We start from the raw sequence: 25,169 nt of genomic DNA, 5'->3' as shown, positions 1-25,169 counted from the left end.
AATCATCGTGCCAATATGATAATATTTAATAATCTCCTATTTTAAATATTATATTCCATCCGATATTCTATTATTAATAAATAATCAATTTGATCAATAACATTTAGTAATTCCCATTTTTAGATATTTTCTATTATTGTTTATTTTTTCCTTTTTCTTTTTTCATTCCAGAAATGACCGGTGGAGGAACCAATATGGCGTACCACGGTCTCAGTCAACACGTGAACTTCGACGTGATACCAGATCCCGGTGATCGTTTTATCTTGGAGGAATTGATCGGCGAGGGGACATACGGGGCGGTTTACAGCGCACACTGCAACGAAACCGAGAAGAAAGTGGCGATTAAAATTTTGGAGAACGTCGCGGACAATGTGGAGGAAATCGAGGAAGAGTATCTGGTGCTGAGAGACCTGAGCCATCACCCTAATATCCCCCTCTTCTACGGATTGTTCTTGAAAAGAGCGAAGCCTACTCAGGAGGAGGACCAATTATGGTTCGTCATGGAGGTATCGTCACTCTAATCTCGAATAAAATACCATTATTGGTCCATTTCCTTTCCATTTCTTTCTTTTGGAACTAGAAAAAAAATATATAAAATGTTATTTCGACGATAGTTGTGCACTGGAGGTTCGGTGACCGACCTGGCCCAAGGCTTGAAGAAGAAAGGAAAACGCCTAACGGACGACCAAATAGCTTACATCCTCAGAGAAACGGTCGAGGCGTTAATTTATTTGCATAGCCGTCACTGCATGCACCGTGACGTTAAAGGCCACAATATATTGCTCACTGAAGATGCCCACGTGAAACTGGTTGATTTTGGCGTGTCGTCTCACCTCGTCGCCACGCTCGCGAGAAAGAACACCTCGGTCGGGACACCGTATTGGATGGCGCCCGAGGTAAACTACAATCAAGCGATCCGATATAGTAAATTATACGATCAACTTTTACCTCGTTGAAATACGTCACATACATTATTATAGTAAAGGAGTAGAATTTAGAAAACCGAAGATAGAATCAGAATGATTTGTTACAATGTCATTGCGATTTCTCTTCTCGTTTATTCTTTCCAATCTGTCCAATCGATCCCTATTTTCTCTGGAATCTTTGAAAATGCAGACTATAGATAGAACGAAAAGACTAACATCGGATAGAATTTTTGCAAGAAGTAGAAAGAATTTTAGGTATGTATCGATTTGGATGAAATGACGATTGAATAAAATTGGGAAAACAGGTGATAGCTTGCGAGCAACAACTAGATTCCTCGTACGACTCCCGATGCGACGTATGGTCGATTGGAATAACAGCGATCGAGCTGGCTGAGGGCGACCCACCTCTCTCGGAACTCCATCCCATGAGGGCGCTGTTTCAAATCCCTAGAAATCCACCGCCGTCCCTCAAGAATCCGGACATCCATACCCCGGAATTGGTGGACTTCATCACGGAATGTTTGGTGAAAGATCTGGAGCACAGGCCGTTCGCCAGCGAATTGAAGGAGCATCCCCTGTTAATCAACATCGAGCCTTCGGTGGAGAAAATTCGGGACGAGCTTCGCGGGGAGATCAATCGGCAGAGGGTCGAAGGCAGGGTGCACAGGCAGCCCGAGGTGACCACCAAGCATGGAAAATTGAAGACTTATCGAAAGGCCAAAGCGGAGAAGATGTACATGGACGACTTGGCCGCTTTGGATATGCTCTCGGAGGACGGTATTGTCGACCAGTTGCAGCACAGATACGAGCAAGCTCAAATATATACTTATATAGGGGATATACTCGTCGCTGTTAACCCCTTCACGAGTTTGGGACTGTACACCGGCATCGTGAGTAATAAATAAAATAAATTTTTATTTTGCGAGAGGAAAGAATGTGCTCCCCTTCCTGTTCGATCAGAGAGCGAGAAAGTGTATTTTAATTTTATTTTGAGTTCGCTTATTGCCCGAGTGTGACGAGAATTTGAATTAATCTGGACAGGAGCAAAAGAGGTACAAGGGTCAAGCGAGATCCGACAATCCGCCGCACATTTTCGCGGTGGCCGACGCCGCGTATCAAGCGTTGTTGCATCAGCGGCAAAATCAAGCGATCGTGATCAGCGGCGAGTCGGGGGCGGGGAAAACCGAGAGCGCGAATCTGCTGTTGAAACAACTGGTGTACCTCAGCAAAGCACCGAATCGGAACTTGGAGGAGAGGATCCTTCAAATAAATCCGATAATGGAGGCGTTTGGTAACGCGACCACCGGGATTAACGCCAACTCGTCCAGATTTGGCAAATACTTGGACCTGACCATGACCAAAGGCGGTAAGGTGACAGGCGCCAGGATATACGTGTATCTGTTGGAACAATCTCGAGTCGTCGCTCAAGCCGAGTAAGTTTTTCTCAGTCTGTGTCAATGTTTATGTGTATAGATTTTTAATCGACTAATCGATTTCGTGTTTCAGAGGGGAGCGTAATTTTCATATATTTTATTACATGTACGATGGCCTGGAGGCGGACGGCCGCCTCTCTGAATTCCACTTGGATCTCAATCTTCGAAAGAATCATCGATTCTTGACCGACCATTGTCAAACGTCTCAAACGCATATAGACAAGTTCCAACAGTTGAAAGCCGGGTTTAAACTGCTTGGATTTCAAGACGGGGAGGTTGATACGGTGTATCGTATCCTGGCAGCTATACTTCATCTCGGTGATATCGAGTTTGGCGAAGTGGCCAGCGAGGATAACACCGATAACAAGAGCCACGTGATTCACGTCGAGCCTTTGCGTACAGGTGAAAATGTTTCTTCCTTTTCTTTCTTTTGCCATGTACGCAAATCGAATTTCTAGAAAGCGATAAAATAAAGAGTAGTCGGAGCTGGGCATTGAAAATTTCGAATAAAGTTACTTTTAAGCAAAAAATAATATCAATACTCTGCATAAACGACGAAATCAAAATTTCCACACTGTCCAATATATTTCTTCCATTTCATTTCCGATTATTATTATTATATCTTGAAATTATCCAAGTATTACCTTATTCAAGGAATTTCGATAACTTAAACTCAACGATCCCCGATCCACGTATTTCCACCATCTTTCAGAATCGACGAAATCCCTTAAAAGACTCAACACCTTATACGTAAACTTCCAAAATTTCCACAACATCATATTCCAACTTTCATTTCATTCTCGAAAAGAAGGGAAGAGAATGTATCGAACGTGTATTATCACGGTTTCAGTCTCGCAATTGCTCGGCGTGGAGGAGAGCGATCTTCTGGAGGCATTGACATCGAACTCGGTTATGACCAGGGGCGAGACGATCACGCGAAACAATACAGTCGCCGAGGCTTGCGCGGCGAGGGACGCGATGGCGAAAGGGCTGTACGGCCGATTGTTCGACTGGATGGTCAATCAAATCAATTGTTTGCTGTGTTTCACTCGGTCGCCGAGCTACGAGCCGCTCGCGATCGGCCTCCTCGACATATTCGGCTTCGAGAACTTCCCCCGCAACTCGTTCGAGCAACTGTGCATCAACATAGCCAACGAGCAGATACAGTATTATTTCAATCAGCATATCTTCACGTGGGAGCAGCAGGAATACATGGCGGAGGGGATACCGGTCGATCTGGTCGAGTTCTCGGACAACAGGCCCGTGCTCGACATGCTGCTCAGCAAGCCTATGGGGCTACTCGCTCTGCTGGACGAGGAGAGCCGATTTCCAAGATCCACCAACAAATCTCTGATCGGTACTTTCCGCAATTCCTCGCTTTTTAAATCTTTACGGATGAATTTAACTCGATAATCGCGATTTCGTGATTTTGTTTGAATAATTATTCAATGTGCCGAGAAATTTGTTATGTACGATGAGGAGATCGATAAACGATTTGTTGCAGAGAAATTTCACAACAATATCAAGTCGAAGTTCTACGTGAGGCCGAAATCGGACGCGGTTTGTTTCGCGGTCCACCATTTCGCTGGACGCGTGGTTTACCAAGCGGAAGGGTTCCTGGAAAAGAACAGAAACTTCCTCCCTCCTGAAGTCATCCAGCTCGTCAGACAATCCCAGTACGACATGGTCCGTTTCCTGTTCCAATGCCCGATCACGAAGACCGGCAATTTGTATTCAGCTGTACATGACACCGATTCCAAGAAATTGTCACAATCGAATCAAAATACCAAGGTACTTGTCAAATTTTATATTTTTCAACCGATCCAACTATTTTCAATTTCTGTTTTCACAATCCAAGAAATTAAATCAATTTTAATTTATTTAATCCCGATGACGCAATTGAAATTTCCTGTTCCACAGGAATTGAAGAGAAATGAGAAATGTTTTCATCGCATTTTTGATTTCGTTACAATATTTCGCCACTTCCTTCGATTTTTAATATTATATCGATATGGAACTGCATAAATTCTTTCTTCTTCTTTTTCTTTTCTTTTTACATCAGGAACGTTACTCGAGTCGAGGGCTAGCGTCTCAATCCAGAGCCCAGCAAACCGTGGCAACTTACTTCCGATACTCTCTAATGGACCTGCTGCAGAAGATGGTGTCCGGATCGCCGCAGTTCGTACGATGTATAAAGCCGAACGACTCGAGGAGCCCGCGTTTCTTCGACAAGGAGAAAGTGGTGAAGCAATTGAGATACACGGGGGTGTTGGAGACGATAAGGATCAGACAGAATGGATTCTCGCATAGGATACCGTTCAACGAATTTTTGAAACGGTATGCAAACTCTTGAATGTCAAAATATAATAGAAAAAAATAAATATTTGATTAATTCGATACTTTAATCAATCTAACGATCGATCCATTGTTAACCGATTTGAAATTCAAATCGAATTTGTCACATCTAGTTCCATTATTATCATTCTGTTCTGAACGAATTTTAAAAACAAACTTCAAATATGTTACTCGTTCGAGAATTGACTCAAGAATCCAATGAATTACTGTACGTGTCTTAGTTAAAGAGTCATTGTAAAAGTAAATCGATCATATCTGGATTAAAATTCAAATCTGCTACTATTTTTAATTTTGTCGAATTTGCAAAAGATGGATTATATTTAAATGGATCGATTATATCTTTATTTACAGATACTGTTTCTTGGCATTCGGCTACGACGAACGTGTAATAGCTAATCGCGACAATTGTCGGCTACTTCTGATTCGTCTGAAAATGGACGGATGGGCATTGGGTCGAACGAAAGTTTTCCTCAAATATTATCACGTCGAGTTCCTATCCAAGATGTACGAGGAACAATTGAAGAAGATCATCATGGTCCAGGCGTGCATCCGTCGATGGCTCGCCAGGATCAGATTCAAGAAACAGAAATGGCAGTTCGCCGTGTCCGTTGTGACTTTACAACGTCACATACGCGGGTGGTTGTCGAGAAAACATTTCTTGCAGGAGATGAAAAAGAAACACGAGAAGGAGGAAGCAACTGTTCTACAAAAAATGCTGGGTAAAATTAAAATTTTATTTAAAGGAGACAAAGACAAATTTTTTTAATATCGTGTGCATTTAACGGATAATACAAATATGAATTAAAATGTTTGTCCACAGAGGAACAGAAAAAGGAAGAGGAAGCTAAAAAGGAAGAGGAGAACGAAAACGAAGAGGAATCAAATGAACCGGAGATGGATAATGCCGCGACAATAATACAGAGTCGTAATTTCATTTTTTTTTTTTTTAAATTCTCCAATAAAACGAAAACTTGACGAAAAATTAATTTAAAACATTTCTCTCCTTTCTCAGATTTCAGAGGATACACGATTCGTAAACGCTTCGGACCTGAATTGGAAGAGAAGTTCAAGACGATCTTGAACAATTACAACGATAAATTCGAGGCGCATAACGCGTTGTTGCGCGAAGGATTGAAGAACGAAGAAGCGGCGTTCATCGTTCAACGATGGTACAAGAAAGAGGAAAAGGTGAAGAAGAAGAAATCGGTAAATGATCCGATCCATTACAAATTAAGGCAAGCCGATCTCATACAATTTTCTCAAAATGTGAGTAAAATCTATTTTAAAATCCGAGGTGTTAATATATTTGGATTCCTCCTCCGGAATCGACTCTTTAAAAATTAAAACCCGATTCAAGATTTATTTTACATCGAACTTCGTCAAAAGAAACGTAAAATCAAACGTATTTAATACAATTTACATTATTTAAATCCCTTCCAAACATCGATCTATTTGCTCACTTCGTGACAAGATCCAAATCCGGAAAAGAAAAATTTCCTCGAGTTCGATATTAATTCGATGAACGAATTCGTAATAATAATTTTTTAAATTGAAAAAAAAACCATCCACTCGAATATATTGACACCCCAAATAAATCCAATCCTCGTGATATTTAAATTGTGCTATGGGAACGGTACGAAAGATACACATGAAAAATCAAGAAGTGCACAAGAATCTGCGGCACAACAAGCCAGGGATACGGATAAACGAGATAGAGGAGCCGCCGCCTGATTACACGCGGCCGGAAGGATTCGGCATGGTGCAGCCCATCCTGCAATATCGAAGTGGAAATCAAGTGGAGGGGGAGGAGACGATCAAGTACTATCGTGACTTGAAGGATGAGATGAGCAGGTAAATAGACGTAACGCTTTATAACGATCGATTACAAACGTTTCTCATCACGCGTGAATGGTGAAATTCGAATGCTCAATTTTCCAATGCTTTTGGCACTCGCATCGAAAGTGGTTCGGACTTCGAAGACGAAGAAGTTGGCTGGGACTTACCGTTGATACAGCTAGAAAATGACATTCATCCATTGACGAGGTATATTCGTAGATGATTTTCGCGGATTTCTTTAATTTTTTATCCATTATCTCGTAAGAGTTGAATATTTGTGAAACTTGCTTACTTTGAATCTAGCCTCCAATATATTCCAATTTCTATTTCGAATCAGATAATTAGATTTTTTTATCATAGAATAATATATAGTCTTGTATTTTAGAAATTTCTAAATTAGTATGTGTCTAGATATCCATTTGTAAGAAGTACTCGTTTGTACCAATTTTCTTTGAATCCTTGAATCGAATCCTTCGTTTACTTCTCTATTAGACGCTCATAAGAGTTGTTATTTGAAAGTTGTCGTAGAATCCTAATCCAACGAGCGTTAAAACTCAAGTTAAAAAGACGTTTATAAAGAATTTTCCTCAAAATTTATAAAATTAGATAAAGCTTAAAATTCAGGCTAAGAAGATGATAGATAAGATGATAGATGGGCTCACACGGATGTGCGTGCGTGCAAAACAAATAGGGAATTGGAAAATGACAGAATTAATTTCGAATTCAGGAATCAAATGGGACAGATTCTGGAAGTGAACACCGAGAGGAGAGAACGTTTGGAAGCTCAGGGCGACTTTGCGATAGCAACGGAGCAACAACTCTCAGATGTATGGCACAAAGCTTTGACAAATCCAACCGAGAATCAACAACAAGAGAGCTTTCAGAACAGAGTGGGGTAAATTGAAACTTTCTCCTTCTTTTTCTTGGTTCAATTTTTTTCGAGTTTAAATTAAACCAACACTTCGCTTCGATTATTATCTTTTCTTTCGTTATTATTATTATTATTGTTGTTGTTGTTGTTATTTATTTATTTATCAATTTCTTCGCAACTGCATCGCCATGCAAATAAGGAATATCGAATTTAATTAATCGTATTCGATTAGTATATAAGTTCTACTAATCTTTCGTTGTGTTTCTGTACATTGCCAGAGGTATCATGGCAAACTTCCAGGTAAAATAACAAACTTACGCCATTTGTAGAACGTATTCACAACCTATAGAGGTGTGAGACTCGATTTCGTTTAGATACTTTTGATTTGTAGATTTTTTATGTAAATACGAGAGAAAATATTATCGAGATTATTATTTTTTTCTTTTTCATACTTTTAATTCATTTAAGACGGAACAATTGTAGAACTCTTGTAACCTAATAATATCTAATTGAAACTATAATTTATATTTAAAAAAAAAAAACATATAAATCTAACAATTAAATTAAAATTTCTACATTCTCGAGTATACACCTTACAGATTACTACATTCTCGTCGTGTTACTTCAACCGTTTTATTTTTCTCCGCTTACGTTACATCGATCCAAGTAGTATTAAAATCGACAAATACCAAAATGGTACCTCTGGTACCCGAAACCAGATCCCCTTATTAAAAAGATCGTTCGTTCTTGTCAGGTCAAGGATTAATCACGCGGCTGGCAAAGACATGCGGTTCCCAGAAAGATATCAACACCGTGGACAACAATCTTCAGTCGACCCTTCGAATACCAACCATACAAACGGCCTACGATTCAAACGCATCGACATACGCAATTTTGTGAACGAACGGCAACAGGCATACGGCGGCCGGCAACAACTACGGCCCGCCAACGGGCACCAAATCCCGTTCAAGGGTGGTTCTAACTTTACAAACGGGCAAGCAGCGTTTGTTAACGGTCACGTCCCTTTAAATAATCATCACGGATCCGCGAACGGGCACGAAACCACAATTAACGGCCATCCGACCACGGTTAATGAACATCCATCGGCGAACAATGCGGCCAAAGGGCCTCCCACTAACGGGTATCGAAATATCATCACCGGTTGCCAGAACGGGTTGTTCATTAATAAAATGGTGGTCGGTGATGATCTGATCAAACCGTCGAAAATAAGCAACGGTCTTAAGAGCAACGGTTGCGTTAAAGCGATACAGGCTAAAGGGAACGACAATTCGAAGAAGCATAGGCAAGTGGCGGTGAATGGGGATAACAATAAGAGGAGGAGCGATCGATTGATTAATTGTCAGAACGCTATCAATGGGAGATTGGGGGGGAGGAAAGAGGTGGAGAAAGAAACGGGATTTGGGATTCCAAACGATCTTAGGCAAATTCTGAAGCCTACCGTTCAGAAACGGCAAGAGATATTCAAGGTGGATTACGATCCGGAGGATATCAATGGGCCGTATAATTTCAGACAGTTATTGAGACCGGCTGAATACCTTCCCACCGAATCTTTGAGAAAAAGGAAGGGCGGCTTGGCCTGCAACGGAGTTCCACCTTCAAAGGACGAACTTCCTAAGAAACACGTGAAAAGAAGAGCGCCGTTGGCACCAAATCAAAATAAGATCGTTAACGGGAAAAAATGAGTTTGAAGAAAGATACGTTCGAATGATTCCTTAGAAGTGTTTTATAGTTATTCTACGAGCACTGTTACTCGTTAGGTAAATGTAGAATAAGTATTGAGCGTATACGAATTCCGTAGAAAGGATGTTTTTAAGGATACATGAGCACAGAAATGATAGAAATCGTTTAACGAAGATTTGAAGAAAGGATGGAACACGAGTTACAAATTGATTTTTATCCGATTAATGTATGCATATGAGAACAATGTGTAACTAAATTTCTTTTAGGAAAAATTTTCATTTAATTGGAATTTTAATTTTTCCTTTTTATTCGAGTTGCAAATAATGATTTGGAAAATTATGTGATTTTTTTTTATTTTATCTCTTTAATTTTGCGAATCTTTTTCTTAAACGTATGAAAAATTTGCTTTTCAATGCAAAAAATGGATTGAAAAATTATAATTCGTGATAAATTTATTTATTCTAATTAAAAAAAATCACATATATTCCTCATATTTTATTTCATAATTGTTATTTGTTATTCTCTCTCGACCAATTTAAAAATTCGATTTTTTGTATAATAATGTGTAGAAAAAAAAATTTATTTATTTAATAGAATGGCTGCTTAACGAAACACGTCTTAAGAATATCATATATTTAGAACTAGTCATGTGTAGCTTTACAAATATTAGATATGTTCGATAGCGTTAAAATAAATATCGTTCACGAAAATTTATGTTTCAAATACGTATAAGTTCCAACATATTTACAAGATATAATTTATATTATTAATAAAGCTGATAAAGTTGCTCATTAGTATCTCGCCTCGTTGAACATTTATTAATATGTCTTAATTAATGGCTAAATATTTACTAAATCTTAATATTAGTAATTATAACTAGTATGTATTTCGAGAAAATATACTTATGTAAATAAAATCCTCATAGTAGCAAAACTATTTTATCATTATATTATAATCAAATATATATTTTCCTATATTATCTTTTCAAAAATAATAACCTTATGCAGTTTTATAATACGAAAATATTCTCGTATTATATTTCTCTAATACGAAAACATGATTTCGAACACGGCGCAAAAAATGTAACATTTCTTTTAACACGATATATCTTACAGTATATACTACCACAAGTATTTTTCATCATATTGTTTGACCTTTTCGATGATTTGCAATATATTCTACATTTCTACGTTTCGTTTAACACGATTTCGATGTAATATAATACGAATTAATCGTATTACAATTGAATGTATGTATATTATTCAATATTTTAACGATATTGATTTGTAATTAGCATTAAAAATTATTTCAAAGCATGTGACGCAGAATTTCATATTCGTATTCAATGCAATGGCGCGCAAAACGAGAGCAAATTCAAAGTTACGTACCTTCTTTTCGATGTCACTGTTGATTCCACGATAAACGCATCTCCAGTCCACGCATTTCGTTCTCAGGGCACACAACACACGTTATACACCATTTTTCTTTATATTTTACGCAAAATTTATAATTTTAAACGTAATAAAACACACAATACAAGACGAGTAACGAACGACTTGCTTCCGAACGACGCCACCACATGAATCAACTGAATGGCAGAAGATGGCGCTGCTGCTTCTTCTTGAAACTTGCTGCATAGTTACACGATGAGTAGTTTCGGCTAGTGGCCGTCCCAACTGAATGTCGCTAGCGTCGTTGATTACCAGAAGAACGATTGGCTAGCGATTCGACTAGAGAGGCATCTAGGGAAATAAGTGGAATCGCACGAGTGTTGTGAGAGGGTAGTGAGGACGCACGAGAAGCAAGAGGGGTACAACGAACCCCTCTAGGCTCGGTTCGAGTCTACGGAGCTCGGAGTTGTGTTCGAATCATGGCGACACCCGACCCCGTAGACCCAGCCACCCTAGAGATAAAGACCCGTAGCATAGAACAGACACTACACCCACTAGTAAAGCAGGTAAGACAATTTATCGGAAATCGGAGAAAAAGAATGTTTATTTGCTCTAATCACTTGATTTTTATTTGAGCCGCTTACAATCCTAGCTTTTAATCGCGATAGGTTAAGGTCTTACCCCGGCTTACCTCGATGCGTTACATTCTGTTGCACGGCACTCGATATCGCCTATAGAATATGACCATGCTTGTATACGTGTTTATCTATAACGTTACTCTGCATATACGTGTGTATCGTACACGTGTATGAGAGTGTATAAACGCGACAGATGCATGTATTCGTAAAGAAAGGAGAGAACCGCGTATATGACAGAGAAAGAGTGAATGTAAGACAAGCGAGAAACTAGTGAATGTGCGACGAGGATAAACAAGCGTGCCGGTCGCGCTTAGGAACGGGATAGATATATAGAAGGAGCGTGTATGCGGGGGATTAAGTGTTACTTAAGACAAAGAACGTGCAGCATTAACCATTCCTTCGATATCGATTTAATCTTAACGAAAGTATCTTTTTTAGGCCATAGGTTTTAGTTTTAAAAAGAAACATCATTGTATTTGACAGTTCTCACGCCGGGCATGTGCTTTCTATCATCGAGCGACTGAACTGCCACGCGCTCAAAGTAACAGATATTTTGGTACTCCTTCGTTCTCTCGCATCTCTCCTCCTTCTGTTGTCTAACATTTTTATTCTACTTTTTTTTTATCGTGGCTATATACATACCTTTACATATATATTTGTCGGGAATAACATGACTTGTGTTTCGTGCCGCGGCGTCGATTTCGAGCTTTCGTAAAATTATGACGAATTTTTTCGTTGTATGTAATCGCAGCGTATACCTTATAATTTGTGTGCATGGTCGTGAGTACACGTAAAAGCATGCCTATAAGAGTCAAAGGACGTTGTAAAAAGTGAAGAACTTGTAAAAAATTTTAATTGAATGAATTCGGCGGGACTAGTGCACGGAACGCGAGCAAAATACTATATTACTACGACAGTAAATACAATATCTAGATCAAACAATAATTTAAAACTAAATTAAAACTTTTTCTCTTTTTTGGGCCGAATTTAAAACATATATTTTTTGGAAATTACTTTTTGGTTTAATTTTGAATCATTAAAATGAAATTATAACGAATTAAATATATAAAGTAACAAACTTCAGTCGTATGATAAATTAGAGATTCAACTTTTTTTTATTTTTAGCTTCTACATTACTAATTTCAGAAATGAAAAAAGATCACGAAAATTTTCGATCGTTTTATAACCAGATCAGTTCAAAGTTATAAATGATTGATTTTTCATAAATATCATATCTATTTTTATGGTAAGTCAATTTAAATTATTCCATAAATTTTTTTTATTATTTTAATATTTATGGAATATAATTTATAGAAATATTATTTAAATAATAACAAAATCATTTGATTAAATTAAATTCTTTGATAACATTAGATAATTAAAAGTTTTAGAATTTGTATATATCAATTGCACAAATGTATTTCATCACATATATGTATATATATATGTATATATGCACATTTATACAACACACACGATATAATTTATATATTATAATTATAATATTTAATTTTAACCTTATTTTAATATTTATAAATGATTAAAATAAATGATAAATAACAATACATAATATCAGTATAATATATCATAATAATAATTATGAAATAAATTAATTAAGTAATTAGATAGGATTAATTTGACCATTAAACGAAATTATTCAAAAATATAGAATTTTTGAATAGATTTATCATTTATAGAAATTATATATTTTTAAAATAAAGTTGAATAAAAGATAAAACTTATAATAATATCGTATCCTATCGTATCGCTTAAAATATATACCGAAAAATCTGCTCTTTTTATCAAGTGAAATTCAATCCATCTTCTTTTTCGAGTATACTTCAAAGAAGACGTGTCTTTAAAAGAAATCTGAATTGACGATAGTCTTGTATTACTGTCATTTAAAATCTCCTCCTCCAAAATAGTCAAACACGAAACTCATAATCAAAGCATAAAAAATACATCAAAAATCCCAATGGATTCTCTTTATCGAGGATCCATTTAATTTATCAATCATCGATTTAGTTTTTTTTTTTTTACTTTACTTTTCACTTTTCTCCTCTCTCAAGCTAATCATACCTAATAATTTTAGAATACCAATAATCGGCACAAGTTACTATCTGAATTTTATCTTTATTTAGAAATATATATATGTAAATAAATAAATAAAAAATAATTATTGAAAATTAAAAATTTAAATTTCTTCATTTTCAACTCACAAATTAGCGAATCGTCACATTATTTCTAAATAAAAAAATTCATTGGCAAGATTAAATGCAAAAGGCGCGTTTCTTTAAAAAAAAAAAAAAAGGGAAAGAATTTTTACTTTATACCTAGCAGAAGTGATCGATCGGTCCAATTAAACGACCATCGTTTACGAAAGTGTCGCAATGAAAATCATTTCAAGTGAAAATGAAATATCAACCGATCATGAACCAACTTTTGTGCAATCGTTAACCGATATTTCGACGATGTTGGTACATCATTCGTACGCGTGTCCGCAAAGAAATGCGGAATTGGTATGTATTGGTTAAACCTCTTAGGATAGAGAAAGCGCGCGAGTGTCTGGTGCATGACACAGGAGGCGATCGTTACGGACTACAGCCACTTGTTAGAGCTCCGTCTAGCCAACCCCCGATTCTTTCCTCTATCTTCCTTCTTTCACCTCTTCTTCTTTTCCCCAACCACTCTCCCTTCCTCTGACAGCGACCTTCGACCTACACTTTTTGCACAACCCTTTCCACCCTGATTCTGAGTGGTGGTCGGACTGCGGTCAATGTTTTATTGACCATCGCCTACTTCGTTCGTTGGTATACCGCGATCGTTTCACTGCCCTGCTCGATTCTCCTTCCTTTGATTTCAATTACGAGCCAATCAAGGAATTTTGCGGTTTTAATTTGATCTTTGGTCGATTAATTTTTGGCGTTTAAATTGTGCAGGATGCCTTGATGTATCCCTTGGTATACAGGGAGTGAGTATTGATATATAAATATCAATAATATCTTGGATAGATAATGTCAATGAGATATCGATAATACATCGATAATCGATGGCTTTAATGCAGGATTGAAATTATCGTATTGTTCTATTGTTCTTTGTTAATAAGAATAGGTAATTGTTTTTTGTAGTTGATTGGTTAATATTGTAAATTTCGTTGTTTGAAATTTATATCTTCTTTTATTATTCTCTAGGCTACATTAATTTTGCCTATTTTGAAAATTGGAAATCTTATTATCTATCAATAAGATTATCAAATTTTTATTATTGTTTACTATTGTGATTAATCGATTATTTTAATCGAGTAATTTTATAAAGTATAAAAGTTTGAGAATTTTAGTTGAATCAATGTTTGTTTTTTTCCACAATTTCTTCCTCGTAGTTCTTATTATTCAAGGCAAATTCAAGAAATTTCCAGGAATACTTCAATTAACCCTAGTTCAACGCTTGAACTGCGGCTCTGATATCATCGACGTGTTAAAATTAATGACTGCAGGCTGTACATCATCTCTCAATTGTAAATGCAAATTAGAGGCTAACTATGGAACAATCTCTCGACGAATATTAACATCATAAAATTTTAATCCCGCAAAGCTAATTGCAAAACATAATCCCTTCATTTTTATTGATTAACAGAATAAGACTGAGAAATTTTATTATCTCTTATTTTTCATTATATTATAAAATAATCTTCTCTGTTCACCTATTCTTCTATCGTTCGTGAATTTTTCAGAAAAATAACTTTCACTTTGATTTTGCTGCTGCATCAAAGCAATCACGGTTTTAAAAAGATTCTTTCATCGATGTTTCTCATTTTTCAGTATTATATAAGCGATCACGTTTATTTTTCATCCAGGAAGATAATTGAAAAAACCGTATCTTCAAAAAAATAATTATTTCACGTATAAAATTCGACGCTCCTATTATATACGCCTGAAATTTTATTTTATAAATTGAAATATTTTTAAATTAAACTTCTGATTCAATGTTGTTATAATCCAGAGAATAAAATTTTCTTATTTACGTTTTATTAATTCTTATCAATATTTGCAATTGTGTACGTATGTCGTTAAACGAGGACAAGAGTTTTTATTGAAAAAAATCGACACACATTCGTAAACCACCGATGTCTAATGAAAATTCCTCGAGTGACACACTTGAACGCTTCAATTAACCTCGATCTTCGACTCTCGCAGTGACCCATTACTGACATGTTACGATCAGTGACTATGGTATGAAGACTTCCGCAGTGCACGTCCTTGGTATATACACGAGAAAAGATAAACGATAATAATAGGACGTTAAAACATCTCGAAAGATGTGTATTTACCGCCACTTTAACAAACTTGTTCATCTCACGATCGTAAATCTCCTTAAAATGCTCTTTTATTAGAAACGAACATCTCTTTCCAATTTTTCTTTATATTAAGCTCGTTTATCTTTCTCCTTCATTTTATTGAGCATAACCTTTATTTTTATTTATATAGTTCTTCCATATTATCGTTCAAAGTACAGACACTGAGCTCGAATACAAAAAGATTATTTAAACTTCTGGCTCTTCTGAATATGAAAATATTAAATAAACTGAAATTTTTACTTCTTCTTTGTATACTTTGCAGTTAATTGTTTTGTGTTCACAAATTCAGATATACGTCTTCATTTTGAAATTATATTTTATTTTATCATTTAAAATAAATACAAATACATTTGATTATATAATGCATCCTTTACATTTCTTTTTGAATTTATGTATTTCGATTTTCTTAATTTATTTTTCTTTTTGGAACGTGTTATAGACAGTCCCCTGTCTGCGTCTTAATAAACTGTATGATTAGGTTCGAGAAGAATTCGTATATTTACATTGACTCGAAGTAACTTTATCAGTAAATTTTCTACTGGAAAATTAGTTTTTGTTCTCGATGTTACCGAAAGCTTCGAAAAGACAGAACTTTTCCTGACAAGTGCGCCCAGTGAACTGTAATTTACGGCCTCAAAAAGCAATCCCCAGGCCTTAAGATCCTCTCCACATATAAAGTCACTTATAAAGTCTGATTTAACGATTTTTTTTTAAAATTCCTCCAATTTTTCGTACGATTTCAGGAAACGTTTTAATTTTATTTCGCTTTATTTCACGATAATTATTCCTCTGTATCATTAATCTTTAGCATTTCTTTCCTTTTTCATTTGGATAATTATATAAGGAAGTAAAATCGAAGAATTGTTTCCAGCATTTCTGCTGAAAAGAATTGAACGCGTAGAAAGTGTTACAGAGTAAAAAGGAGGAAAAGATAGAGTCGAAGCTGGATGCAATTTAGGGTGGTAATCAACGAGGTGTCTCTCGAGTTGGAGTGTAATCCTTTGCCTATTGGGACAATCGATATCCTCGTTAGGATCCACTTGTCCGTTTGAACTTCCAAGTTCATCATTGATGTTTGTATCGAATAAAGAAGCTCGATTTATAAAACAATTACGAAATCGTACAAATTATCGTAATTTTTCTCTCCCTTTTTTTCTATCGCCATAATAAAAAGAATCGTATTATACCATTTTGTCATAATATTTTCGTTAAAATTTTACACAACATTTTCCAGCCTTCACATGTTTTTCTTCTGGATACTTACTTAGAAGTTCAAAAGATACAGCGATGAAGCCGAAATCCGTAAGAAGCTTTCAGAACTCGAGATTTATGCGCTCAAGAAATTTTAATCGTTCGTTAAAATTCATCTGTTTCTCTTATTTTCACCCTCGCGCTCTTTCTATTCTCCTCCAACTTTTTTAATGACTTTGATCACTCGACCGATTCGTATTCCATCGATCCATCATCGGTTACAATTTAATATATTTTTATTCGATACATTTTTCTCTCTCTTTTTTTTTGGAGCCTCGTGCAAACAGCCGTCGGCAAATAGAATTGAAGGAAAGAAATATACTGGTTGCACGAGACGAAGATATTTTTCGTTCGCATGCAGAGCAAATATGCCAGAAGCTATCGAACAAACTAATATTGACCGTCGGTTTATCCAGTGATAGTGAAACTTGGTTCAACGTTTTCGCTCGAGGTAAGAAGAACTCGTGTCCTACTGGACTTAGAATTTTTCCATATATCGTTTCGTATGATTTCGATAAACGAGAACAAAACTTCAGAGATAACGTACGTCTCCAATTTATTTCTTCTTCTCGTTCTATTCTTTTATTACTTCTCAAAATTGTACTTCAATTCTAAAATTGTAAAACATTGGAAATATTTATTGAAGTGATATTAATCAGAATTGTAACCGTCAATGATCAATCACAGTTTCGCCAGTTATTAGAATTGAAGGATAATCAGCTTCGATAATTACGTTACATTAGGTGTATTAATTTGACATTTATTCCGACGGGAATTCAGTGAAATTTTCCGAGACAGGCAATGAATCTAGTCGAGTTATCGAACTTTGTGGAAACTTTGCTTCCAATAAATCGTATCCTCGATTTAACTCTTACAATTGCTCGTATCACTTCTCTTGTATAAAGTTAAAACAAAGTTAAGAAGTTGAATTAAATGTCGCGTAATTTTGAACGTCTTAACGCGCGATATCATCTTCTTGCATCGACTTATCGATCTCGATCCAACAAAGATAAATTCATATTCGTTTAACGAATTATAATTCTTCTTTCTTTCCGTTCCTCCTCTTCGTTCGTTCTTTTTATTTCACTTATTTTTTAAATCAATTAATTAAATCGATTAAAAAAGCTCAAAATCCATTATTACGTGCACATTCTTCTAATATCCCTCTTACATTCCGTACGACAACGATCGCCATTATAAACTCAGGATAAATCCTAATTTTCGAAACGACGAGATTTCTAACCGTGATAAAAGGCGTTAAACAGCGTGGCGATTAAATTAAAAGCGACGTAATACAGTTGGCCGAGCGCGATAATCCATTAACAGCGAATCTTGCAAATTTCAATCTTCAACATCGCCGCAAAAATGTCCACTCCATTCCATTTTTTATCTCTCGTGTGTGTGTTAGATCCGGGATCCGGATAAATTGCTCGTATCGGTAACCATTGTGCAACGAGAAAAATTATCAGCTTGTTCTTCTATCTTGAGTGTGTACAAATTTTACGTGATGATTTTGTATTTTATATTTACATTAAGATGAATCTTAATTTTCTTCGCATCGAAACGTTGTTATCGTGAAATTGTATAAAATTAATTCCAAATGTATATGTATGTTTTTTATTTCGTGTCGTTTTAAATTGTTTTTTTTTTTGGATTTGCTATCGATTCGATCATTGATAATATTTATTCAACGTAGAGCGATGTAGAGTTCGAATCGAGGGTTAATTAAATTTCGATTAAAGCCTCGAAATTCGAAACATTAATTTTATCCATAAAGAGGATTTTCAAGATTAATTATCAGTTTTGGTGTATTTAAACGTATAATTTAATAATCTAGTCGTGGCTAATCGTCACGCAGATTATACGAATGAAAATTTAATTATGAATCAAGGTTGATCATCAAATATATTTCAATTATCGCGCTTAATCTCTTGTGTTAATGAAACGCGACTGTACGCCATTAAGAGTTATATTTTGAATAATTTTAATTTTATCTTTCATCAATTCGTATCTATCCGCACATCAGCGAAAATTATAACGAAATATCTTGGAAATATCGACGATGTGAATTGCGTTGAACATCATCTTCTATCATACATATCATATCACGCGCAATAACCATAATTCAATTTCTTCTTGGAGAAGAAATAGAAAGAAAATACAGGCAAATGGCGCGATTTATTTTTTCTCTTTTTTCCTTTCCTCGAAAAAAAAAAAATTCACCGGTTCACCGATCGTGAGGGAAGATCGTTCAATGAAAATCCAAGCGTATTCGTGACGTTTCACATTGTCTGGAACTCGCTTTTGTTATTCGGTCGGAAGAAAAGTCGGCGCTGCGGAGGAGGCTGGATCGAAACTGCACAAATGCGAATCGTTTCGAGCAAAAGACGGTGAGAAAATACGGGCCGATTGTAACGAGGATATCGGAAATTTTACCGTGTTGTTTCTCTGTTTTTCTCGAATCGCAAAATTTTCACGAATTAATTCTCGTTCGATCGTTATCGTTCGAGAAATTTTAGAATTTTTAAGAAGGAGAGAGGAATCGTTTTGAAAAATTTATCCTTTTTGGACTAGAAGCAATGCAAGTATAAGCGATCGAATATCGCGTTCGTGAAATTTCTTCTTTAAATTTCTTCTCGATAAAATTAAAATGGAGCAAGGTCAACCAGATTTGGCAGATAAATTTACAGAATTCCAAGGACGAGAAGGGCATAGTTGCATACATCTTGCTATCGTTTCCACGTGTATCTCTTTTATATCTTTCGAACGAATTATTCTTCCAAGAACAACTGCAATATTCTCCTCACAAGATGCAAGAAGGATGAGTTGGCTCTCGTTTGCGATGAAAACGCGAGACGGCTACACGTGAGTTATGGGAGGCAAAGTGGAGCAGTCAATAAAGAAAGAAAGCTGGGAAGGGGAGGGAAATAAGGGAAAAAAGTGATCGAGATGATTGCGAAGTTTTCTGGCAAAGTGGGGTATTACGCTTTCTTGTTTCTCGTTATTTTAATTTCCGGTCTCCAGATATTCCATAACACTCGACGTCAACTTCGCATAAATCAGTGATAAAAAACGCGATAAAACGATTGAATTTACATTTGCACGTACAAAACTCGTATTCTCATTTCGTATTGTATTCTATTGGATTATATTTTTAATTACGCCCATATTACATATCATATATTCGTAGAAGCGATCGTAACACAACGTTTAATTAAAAATAAAACAAAAAGTGAGGAGAGATTTTGATCGATTAAAAGGAAAGAATTTTATTTTTCGCAAAATCGATCAAATTTGTTAAATTTTGATAAATATCGCGTATGAATAAGCAATCAACCTCGATAATCGATTTGGCTTCCAAGTGGATTTGCACAATTTCCAATTAATTTGGAAAATTAAAAGCTGAATATCCATCTGTGAAATTTATTTAATTTTAACCGAGGTAATGAACTTGGCTTCTCTACCCTATATATGTATGATGCTTATAAATATCTCAAGTACAAATATTTTTGATAAAACGCATTAATTAAATTCTTAATGTTTAAAAACAAGTTGTGAAATCCTTTATATCAGAAGAAAAGGAGAATATCCTTTACATTTTAATTGAATATCATTAAATCACCTTAAACGACGTGTTAAATTTTTCTCATACAACTTTTATATTTCCACGAATATGCAAATCTTCGAATCTGATCTATTTAAAATCGCGATAGAGATAAACGCAAACAGAATTTCAAAAGTATAATCCTTTCGATCCTTGTCTTATCCGGATAGACCCTCCTCCTTCCCCCAATTTCTCTTTATGCAGCGATACAACAGTAGCGCAGATGAATAATCAAATGGAACAAAAGTAAACGAGGAGAGAAAAGGGGTATTGATAAAACAAGGGGAGAAGTATGATTTATCTCGCGGAAATAACGGCAGGTTTGCCGACAAGTACGGGAAGAAATATAGTATGGGGAACAAGAAGGAAAATATATAAAGTTGAAGTGGGTCGTCTGCGAAAGAAAATTCGTGATATTCTTCCCCCGTTGTGTTTCCGTTATCTCTTCGACTCGCTTATGGAAGCGTCATCTCTGTCAAGCTCTGAATATAGCTCTGAATACTCCGATACAAGGGATTGATCCGGATGGAATTTGCGTTTTACCGTCCCGAAGGAGCGAGCGCGCAAATTTCACGAAAATTCCTCGGTCAGAACTTTCGACCTTTTCTAAACTCATCCCCATTTCCCGCTTGTTCCCCGAAAGAAAAAAAAAATTCCTAACTTCTTCCCCCCCTTCCTCGCTACTATTTCTAGCGGAATATTTTAATAAGACTTTACGAGAATTAATGGAGAAACGTGGGAATAAAAAAAAAAATGACACTCATTCGTTTCGTAAACGTGTATAAAAATTCGTGGGAAAGAAAAGAAGAAAGAAACAGGGGTCGAAATGAAATTTTCGATCGATCGTGAAAATTTGAATAACGATTTCTCGATTATTATCATATAAGAAAAAAAAAATTATTCTTAACTTTAATTTTAATTTTATTTTAAGAAAATAAAAAGTTGATCCAATGCATAAGTCGAGCGAATACCTTTCATTTAACTTAATCGTGATCGTAACGAAATATTCCAATTCCCTTCCTCTCAAATTTCATTTCCAGCGGGGAATTTATTAGATATCGTATCACTTGTCGCGCAAAATATCTCACGTATCTCGACCATGCGCTTCAACGCAATAATAATAATAATAATAATAACAACAACACTGTAAATATTATTCCACGGTATCGCGAGGAAAACACGCAGGGGAATAATATCGTTTCGCCGTTTATTATAGATCGAGGAAAAAAGGGGGAGACGTATACGTCGTTATCTGTCTATCGTGAATCTTCGAAAAAGAGAGAGAAAAAAGAAAGAGAATAAAGTAATATGGAAGGTGTCCATACTTGCTGGAGCGACCGAAATAATGGCCATGGTTTCTGGTGTTGAGAATTGCGCCGCTTTTGTTTTTATTTTCCTTTTTTTTTTTCTTTTTTTACGTTTAGAAAGTAGTACGAATATGAAATCAGCGCGGCTGCACGAGATCACGAGATACTTTTCACTCAACGGAATGTACGATATGTGTATATGTTCTAGGCTCTCGTCTTCGACCGACAATTGTTGTAGGAGAAACAATTGAGTTCATAGGTATAATGGGTTCTTCCATGGTAAGTCTTTAGCGGAACAATGTTCCATCGATTATCGTAATCGCTACTTACGTGTCGTGTAACACTATTAGAAAGTTACTTAGACCATTAGCGGTATTCAGAGTGGTGTTTTTACGTGTGCATAGAGAGAGAGAGAGAGAGAGAGAGAGAAAGGAATAGACTGAGCTTAATTGGATATTTAGACGATTGTTTATGGAAAGACGAATTTTACCAATTTTGCCACGATCTCGAGATATTTATTGTTTGATTCAGTTTCAAAAAAAGAAATAAGATTTCCATCGAGATCTGAAATTGATTCTTGTAATATAAATTTTATTTTTACTTTTCGGATGATATTTTCATCTTTTTTTTTTTTCCTTTGAATCTCTTTTAAGCTAATTTGAATATTCGTTTAGATAAATGGAAATGCCTCGAATCTATTTTCCCTCCGGTTTAACAATTAAATTGCTGAAAAATCATGGAAATGGGTAAGATTTGCTTATTCACGAACAATTATCAACATTTCTTTCCAAGCTTTCGCACAAGTTGTTGCGTCACTGTATAGAGATCGATGTAATTAGAGGCGAGGAAGAATAAATGAAGCATTATATGGTTGGAAATTTTGTTGTGCTGGCATAGAGATACGTAGAGAAAATGTTTATTATGTCGATTGTTGTTTATGATTAGAGAGAGAGAGAGAGAGAAAGAGAAGACAAGGTATCTAATTGTCGCCATATTTGTGTCTCTTTTTCTTTTTTTTTTTTTTCTCTCCCTAAATTCCTCCGCCATATTTTATATATATTCTTTCACACGTAGTTTTCTCAGGAACGAAGCATGAATTTCGGGATTATGCAGTTCGGTTTACTGTGCTGATACGTTGTTTTACATTAGAGTTAGAGGAGTTTTTCCAAGTTTCCGCCAGTCGCTAGAAAGAACGGTTCTTTCGACGTGGCGAATTTTTCTCTCTTTCTCTTCTGTCTTGGTGAAGTAGCAGAAGTTTTAAACATTGTTTCCTTCTTTTGTTCTCGGTGAAGTTGGCGTCGTCGAAAGCGTATCGTAATTTAAAGAGTCGGAGAGAATTCTTAAAGCTATCTCGGCAATTTTCGAATGGAGTTCTCCCTCCCCCTTCTCTCCTTTTTTTTTATTCATTTTTTAAGTAACAATGGAAATTTTACCGTTTCTTGTGTAATCCTTTTTTAAACCGGCTCTCCGTTGATCTCTTATTTTTCATCGATATCAAAATAAAGCAGTACTTAAATAATCGATACTTGTAAAGAATATATCTGTATTTCATTTTTTTTTTTTTTTTTATAGAAATTATCAGCAATTTTCAGAACGAACGTAGTCCAAAATTATTAAAGAAATTACTTATCTAAATAAAAAATACTCCCAGCTAATATTTAATCTCCTAATAACACTTGGAGTAAAATGTTATTTTCCCATTTTCTCCATTTTCCCCAAAGCGTCCTAATTCTTCGAAACGTCATTGGATTATCGCGCAATTCGACGAATTCCCATTCTCTCTCCCCCTCTCTCGAAGAAAATTTTCATTACATAAAAATAACCATTTGGGAGGAAGAGAAAGAGAGACCCAGCTTCCGAACGTCGTTTCCTTTTTCTCCTTTTCCCTCCGCGCGGCGCGAATTAGCTAATGGAGGAGGTGAAATGCATCATCGGGAGGGGAGGGTTGGATTAAATCGAATCGTTCCCGTGAATAAGTATCCCATTAAACGGCGATCCAAAGTCGCGAGCCACGCTTTGAAATATTATTTTTCCGATGGCCGCCGTAAAACATAGGCTGGATCCGATACGTCTGAAACTCGTGTATAAAGGGGTTCATAAAAATGGAGCCGGCCAAGCTGTTTACGTAATGGAGGGGGAGGCTATTTTGTTGTTACCTAGCAAGCAAAAGATTGATTAATCTTAAATCTCGTTATTGACGAATAAATCCTGGTGGAATTATAATTATTACAACGATAATGGATTTAAAAAGAAGAGGCAATTTCAAGTCGGGACTTCGTTCAATTTTAAAATATTTTCTTTTTTTTCTTTTTCAAGTTGAGCTTGCACTCGTTAAACCCGTGCAATTTGTGTAATTTGTTGGAGGTTAAAGAAGCAGCGTAATTGATGGTAGGGATGAGAGAGATTAGATTCCGGCTATCCGCTGCAATGGAATTCCTCGTTTCCTCTGAAACGTGTCGCGTTTGATACGTAAGAAAATATACGTACATACATTCCCGTGGAAAGATGTTTCTCTGTGGCTTGTGATATTTACTTCTCTCGATCTTTTATATATATATATATATACATAGAAAGAGAGAAAGAGAGAGAGCAATGTATACTCTTTTATCAAACAAAAACCGATTTCCTGCTTTCCACGAAATCCATTCTAGGAATCCATTACTAGGAACTTGGCATCTCTATTATGATGCGATATACGCACCACGTGATATTATATCCAAATAAAAAAATATTTATTTATTCTCGCGCTGAAGAAACCAATACTAAAAGTATTGGTTCGAATTTTGTTAAAATATCGTGGAGAACGTGATATAAAGAAAAGAAAAAAAAAATTTTAACAAATCCCAATTTTAATTTGTAATATCGCCTGTATAGGTAATAAGAAAGATCTTAAAATTATCTTATCTCCGATAACCCATTCATAGAAATAAATCCTCACTTTCAAGAAATATCCATCCCTCTCAGAATCTTCCTATGTATCAATTAGGAATTGTAAAATGCTAATCGCGCCTCGCGCGAAACGTATTTAATTTAATCCCTCGAAAGGAGATGAGAAAACGATCGTTCTCTAATAATATATTGGAGGAAAAGTGTCGGTTTCTTCTCGAAATTTCTCTCCCCTTTATTTCACCCGGGTTCGACGCGGGTGGAAAAGTCCTTGGTGTGGCCGTGAGGCCACCGCGAATATGGTACAACGGTCACGTATTCTTCCTACCCACGGCATTTCTCCTTTTACAAATCGCACCGCTTTTGTCTCATTTTTGCCGTTCCCTCTCCTTCCACAATTTTCTTCGTTCTGTCGCTTCTCTCTTCTCGAAACCTATCCCGCTTCATTTCTCTTCCTTTCGTGGAAAATATAGCAGGGGGAAATATTGCGAAGCGAGAATATTGCGAAAAATAATCGGGGGAATATTGGAAGTAAAGTTTTTCTTTTTCTTGCCACTGTCGAGAAATCATAGTTTGGTTTGAGGAAAAAATATTTTCTTCTTTCTCTGTGATTCTC

At 36.0% G+C, this 25,169-nt stretch overlaps 2 protein-coding genes across 8 annotated transcripts in view; both read left to right on the top strand.

Moving 5' to 3' along the window:
- Positions 1-10,055, top strand: part of LOC108004131 (myosin-IIIb) — a 28,287-nt gene extending 18,232 nt beyond the window's left edge. For 2 of the 5 annotated variants that reach the window (XM_062084376.1, XM_062084374.1), the window contains exons 2-16: positions 172-506; positions 615-896; positions 1,232-1,816; positions 1,968-2,359; positions 2,433-2,761; positions 3,210-3,716; positions 3,864-4,150; positions 4,422-4,696; positions 5,066-5,433; positions 5,535-5,639; positions 5,727-5,980; positions 6,357-6,565; positions 6,677-6,757; positions 7,278-7,445; positions 8,176-10,055. In XM_062084376.1, the coding sequence (XP_061940360.1) occupies positions 174-506; positions 615-896; positions 1,232-1,816; positions 1,968-2,359; positions 2,433-2,761; positions 3,210-3,716; positions 3,864-4,150; positions 4,422-4,696; positions 5,066-5,433; positions 5,535-5,639; positions 5,727-5,980; positions 6,357-6,565; positions 6,677-6,757; positions 7,278-7,445; positions 8,176-9,124 (5,124 nt within the window). In that variant the 5' untranslated portion in view covers positions 172-173 and the 3' untranslated portion in view covers positions 9,125-10,055. Of the gene's footprint in view, positions 1-171; positions 507-614; positions 897-1,231; positions 1,817-1,967; positions 2,360-2,432; positions 2,762-3,209; positions 3,717-3,863; positions 4,151-4,421; positions 4,697-5,065; positions 5,434-5,534; positions 5,640-5,726; positions 5,981-6,356; positions 6,566-6,676; positions 6,758-7,277; positions 7,446-7,699; positions 7,722-8,175 lie in introns of all 5 variants that reach the window. The other 3 variants (XM_062084378.1, XM_062084375.1, XM_062084377.1) reach the window with 3 other exon arrangements.
- An 888-nt stretch (positions 10,056-10,943) lies between these two features.
- The window catches only part of LOC108004132 (alpha-catulin), a 68,984-nt gene continuing 54,758 nt past the window's right edge, over positions 10,944-25,169 (top strand). For 2 of the 3 annotated variants that reach the window (XM_062084403.1, XM_062084399.1), the window contains exon 1: positions 10,944-11,079. In XM_062084403.1, the coding sequence (XP_061940387.1) occupies positions 10,993-11,079 (87 nt within the window). In that variant the 5' untranslated portion in view covers positions 10,944-10,992. Of the gene's footprint in view, positions 11,080-21,875; positions 21,947-25,169 lie in introns of all 3 variants that reach the window. The other variant, XM_062084401.1, reaches the window with a different exon arrangement.

Source organism: Apis cerana, linkage group LG14 (assembly GCF_029169275.1).
Source record: "Apis cerana isolate GH-2021 linkage group LG14, AcerK_1.0, whole genome shotgun sequence".
Taxonomy (NCBI): Eukaryota; Metazoa; Arthropoda; class Insecta; order Hymenoptera; family Apidae; genus Apis; species Apis cerana.
The sequence above is the reverse complement of the archived record's forward strand: the minus strand, read 5'-3'. Positions and strand labels throughout refer to the sequence as shown.